General features: G+C 50.1%; 1 protein-coding gene across 2 annotated transcripts in view; it reads right to left on the reverse strand.

The window, feature by feature from the left end:
• Positions 1–803: 803 nt before the first annotated feature.
• LOC116690728 (USP6 N-terminal-like protein) overlaps positions 804–4,812 on the reverse strand; it is a gene marked incomplete in the record, with an annotated part of 30,402 nt that continues 26,393 nt past the window's right edge. For both annotated transcript variants that reach the window (XM_032517896.1, XM_032517888.1), the window contains 3 exon segments: positions 804–1,830; positions 3,199–3,351; positions 4,063–4,162. In XM_032517896.1, the coding sequence (XP_032373787.1) occupies positions 1,190–1,830; positions 3,199–3,351; positions 4,063–4,162 (894 nt within the window).

Raw genomic sequence — 4,812 nt, forward strand, 5'->3', positions numbered from 1 at the left:
TTTTGTCGTCCAAGTACATCTGTCTTGTTGACACCCCCCCCGCCCCATGTGGGCAGGGGGGACACGAGCTACAACTCTTTTCTTCTTGTTTTGTGGTGGGTTGCAACCATAAAACGACCTAAAACTTAATCGCTATTCATTATTTATTCAGCAAATAATCCATCTGCGTTATCACAAAGCCGAAAATCATCAAGAGAAAATAAGATGAGACCGAACGTATGTCCTTTAAGTCAATGTTCATGAAATTCATTCAATTTGACAGCGGCAGAAGACATTTTATTCAATGTCACTTAATTTGGAAAAAAACGTCGCGGATGGAAATGTAGATGTTTATAAAAACAGCGGTCTCTGTAGACAGCCCAGGCTCCACAAACACCAAAAAAACCAACTGCCCACCAAATATAGCAAAGCGTTCCCAGCCAATGACTGACAGAAGGATTGTGGGGGCGGGGGGGGGGGTCGAGTCCAAGACAAGTCCAAGACCAGGACTAGTTGAGTCCGAGTCAAGACCGAGTCAAAAAAGGTTTGAGTCCAAGTCAAGACCTAGACCAAAAAGGTTTAAGTCCAAGTCAAGACCTAGTCCAAAGAGGTTAGAGTCCAAGACAAGACCTAGTCCAAAGAGGTTAGAGTCCAAGACAAGACCTAGTCCAAAAAGGTTTGAGTTTGAGTCAAGAATGAGTCCAAAAAGGTTTAAGTCCGAGTCAAGACCGAGTCAAAAAAGGTTTGAGTCTGAGTCAAGACCGAGTCCAGGACAGAAAAAAAGGTCTTATGCATGACAGTATCAAGACAATAATTTTGGGTTTCCCTTTCCCTCCAATATTATCATCAACATAATAAAGACACCTGGACTCGGTCCAGACCAAAAGCCATATTGGGCAAGACCAGTGGCCGAGACCGAGACAAGTCCGAGACCAAATACTAGCGAGTCCGAGACAAGTTCAAGTCCATAGAAAAACGGTCTTGAGTCCAAGACCGGACTCGAGTACTACAGCCCTGGTTAGAACTGCCAAAACTGGACCGATACGGATACATTCAACATGAAAAAGATGAACCAGGCCGAGACAATTCATAATCCGGTAAATGGAGATTAGACAAAATCCCTAAATCTGTGTAGATGCCAAATCGCACCTGCTGCGTGTGACGACGTCAACACAAGGTGATCCTGATCTACCGTAAATCGGTGCTCATTTCACCAAATGTCCGAAGCCTGCGTTTCCTCCGACGCTTCGCTCGAGTCCTGGTTCTGTTTCGGGTTCCCGTCGGTGGGCAGAGCCGAGGCCTGCTCCAGCAGCTTGGCCAGGTAACTGTCCTCGGCCCTCTCTGCTGCAGACAGACCGTCAGACCGGGACAGACCCCCAGCCGGCGAGACCGCCTGGGCGACGAGACCCGAGAGAGTCCGTGGGAGCGTGCTGGAGAGTCGGGCCGGGTAGGAGGGGTCTGCAAACTGCGGTTTCATTTCATCGCTTGACAGATCTGTTGCTGACGAGAGACCCGCTGTCACGTCTACTTCACCCCCCGGGGGCCAGTATGGTGGGGGCCCTGTTAGCGGGGACCCATCAGGAGTGAGCAGCGCCCGGCTGTGGATGATGATGGGGTCTGGGGAAGGCAGCGGGGCCTCCTCCTCGTCCACAGCGTCCAGATCCCTGGGGTCTTTGGAGGGGCTCTGGTCTGGGGAAATGGAGTCTGGCTGCTGGGAGATGATGTGGAGGCTCAGGCCCGGTCTGGGGAGCCCGCTGGCGGGGGACGGCTTCCCTCTGCAGGGCTCCACCGGACTCAGCAGCAGGGGCGGCTCCTGGCCCAGAGGCTTAAGAGGCAACTCATCAGGCTTCCCTGAAAACAACACAAAAAGGTTGAAAGAAAGAGAAATACATTGGAATATGTGTTGTATGTATCATGGTAATATCAAATCCTGGTGATTCCCAACCCTAATGATGGATATAAAGCACCGACCTTTAAGTTTTCCTGACTATTTGATTCCTATTCACAAGGTACCTATCCAATAACATTTAGGATTTCATATCAATTATTATATATCAATTATGTTATTCTGCTTTTTACATCACCAATTGTTAATTTTTTCTCATATATCCATGGTGTAACCAACTACAAACTACTATGTTTTATGACTATGTTATTGCCACTCTTCATTCTAACCCCAACCGGCCCGTCAGACACCGCCTACCAAGAGCCTGGGTCTGGGTCTGGGCCTGGGTCTGGGTCTGTCCCAGGTTTCTGCCTAAAAGGAAGTTTTTCCTCTCCACTGTGGCCCTGTTGCTGCTCTGGAGGAAACTACTAGAACTGTTGGGTCCTTGTAAATTCTGGAGTGTGGTCTAGACCTGATCTATCTGTAAAGGGTCTCCAGATAACTCTTGTTATGAATAGGTGAGGGACGTCACAGCTGGGAGGAGGCTCTGGGAAGACCAGGACTAGGGGAGGCACGTCCAGCGGAGGAGGCCTCGGGGAAGACCCAGGACTAGGTGGAGGGACGCCAGCGGGAGGAGGCACTCTGCGGAAAAGACCCAGACTAGGTGTAGGGACGTCCAGCTGGGAGGAGGCACTCTGGGAAAGAACCCAGGACTAGGTGGAGGAAGTCCAGCTGGGAGGCAGGCCTCTGGGAACCCAGGACAAAGGTGGAGGCACGTCCAGCTGGGGAGGCAGGGGAAGACCCAGGACTAGGTGGAGGAGACGTAGCTGGGGAGGGAGGCTCGGGGAAGACCCAGAACTAAAAGGTGTAGGGACGTCCAGCTGAGGAGGAGGCCTCTGGGAAGACCAGGGACTAGGTGGAGGAACGTCCAGCTGGGAGGAGGCACTGGGAAGACCCAGGACAAGGTGGAGGCACGTCCAGCTGGGAGGAGGCCGGGGAAGACCAGGACTAGGTGGAGGGACGTCCAGCTGGGAGGAGGCCTCGGGGAAGACCCAGAATAGGGTGTAGGACGTCCAGCTGGGAGGAGGCCTCGGGAAGACCAGGATAGGTGGAGGGACGTCCAGTTGGGAGGAGGACCCTGGGGAAGACCCAGGACTAGGTGGAGAGATTATATCTCCAACCTGGCCTGGGAACGCCTCGGGATCCCCCAGCCAGAGTTTGGGGTCCCCCTGCTGGAGCTGCTGCCCCCGAGACTCGATACCGGATAAGCGGAGGAAGATGGATGGATGGAGTTGCACACATTTAATAAGTACTTTCTTTCAGAGATATTGTACCTGGGGGAGGAAGGTCCAGCTTCATCTTTTGCAGTTCAGTCATGGAGACCTGCAGCTGCTCGATGATCACGTCGTCACTGTGGAAGAAAGTCTGAGCGATCCGCTCCTGCAGGAACTCTCGGAGGTCCTCCAGAGGCATCTTCAACAGACGCTCTGCACACACACACACACACACACACACACACACACACACACACACACACACACACACGCACACAGACACACACACAGAGTTTAAGCCATGTTAGAGCCATGCAAACAATCAAAGCGACATGACATGTTGCTCTTATTTCTTTTTCTACTTTTATCTAAGTCAGGATCAGACTGTTGAGCTAAAGCTACGCAACACGCAACCACACACACCCACAGCACGCACACACACACACCACACACACACACAACCAACACACACACACACACACAAAACACACCACACACACACACACACCCAGTTTAAGCCAGTTAGAGCCATAGAAAACAATGAAAGTTACATCACATGTTGCTCTTTTTTCTTTTTCTACTTTTATCTAAGTCAGGGTCAGACTGTCGAGCTAAAGCTCACACACACACACACACACACACACACACACACACACATGTGCTTGCACACATGCACGCTCACGCGCGCAAACACAATCTGCAATGTGAGCAATAAGTGCATCAAATTTTTCTTCTTCTATTACTTTTATCTCAGTCAGCGTCGGACTGTTGAGCTAAAGCTAAGCTATTTTTTGGCACTTTACACATTCATGTCAACAACAACTTAATTAATTTAATCAGTGTTTTAGTTCATGATCAATGCTTCAAAATTCTATCAATTTAAGAAGATTGTCAGAGTATTGTTAGAGCTCTATTTGTCCTTACTCTTGTGTATCTTCAGGATGGTGTAGGACATGGCGGTGAGGAGCCTCTCCCCCTCCAGGATGAAGATGTCCCACAGCCGCAGGGTCAGCGTGAACGGCGTCTGCAGCAACACAACACAACACAACACAACACAACACAACCAGTCAGCGTATCCACCATTTAATATTAAGGGTCCTCTCCAGCACAAAGCCCCACGCAAGTGTCTTTGTTATTTTAAGACTGTCCTGGGCGTGCTGGTCTTACAGAGTATGAGGGTCCTGACAGTACCTAGGTAAGGACTACTAGCCAGTCAGGAGCAGAGTATGAGGGTCCTGACAGTACCTAGGTAAGGACTACTAGCCAGTCAGGAGCAGAGTATGAAGTAGACAGACAGTAGCTTTGGGGGGGGGGACTTTGGGCTTTTTCACTTTGTAAACCTATAACGTGCACAAATAAGATACAGAATAACAAGGAAAAGGGGAAAAAGCAAATTATGAGCACTTTAATATGACATACCAAGTTATTTTCCAAGATATCCCTAAAAGGAATGTGTCAGATTGCCTTTTAAAAGATAATTTTACACATTTTCAGCCTAAAAGCCTCTGGGACTTTGCATTATAAGCATTAAGAGCTGAGGCTGCACCGCCGTTAGTCTCCTCGGTGCAGACCCACAATCCTGTGGTGGTGGTCTGGCGGGATCCAGCCGCTGTCAGCACTTCTCGGTCCTGCTGAGTCGCTGGGCTTGGAGTGGCCTGTGGGTCTGTGGGTCTG

This window comes from Etheostoma spectabile, chromosome 1 (assembly GCF_008692095.1).
Source record: "Etheostoma spectabile isolate EspeVRDwgs_2016 chromosome 1, UIUC_Espe_1.0, whole genome shotgun sequence".
NCBI classification, from domain to species: Eukaryota; Metazoa; Chordata; class Actinopteri; order Perciformes; family Percidae; genus Etheostoma; species Etheostoma spectabile.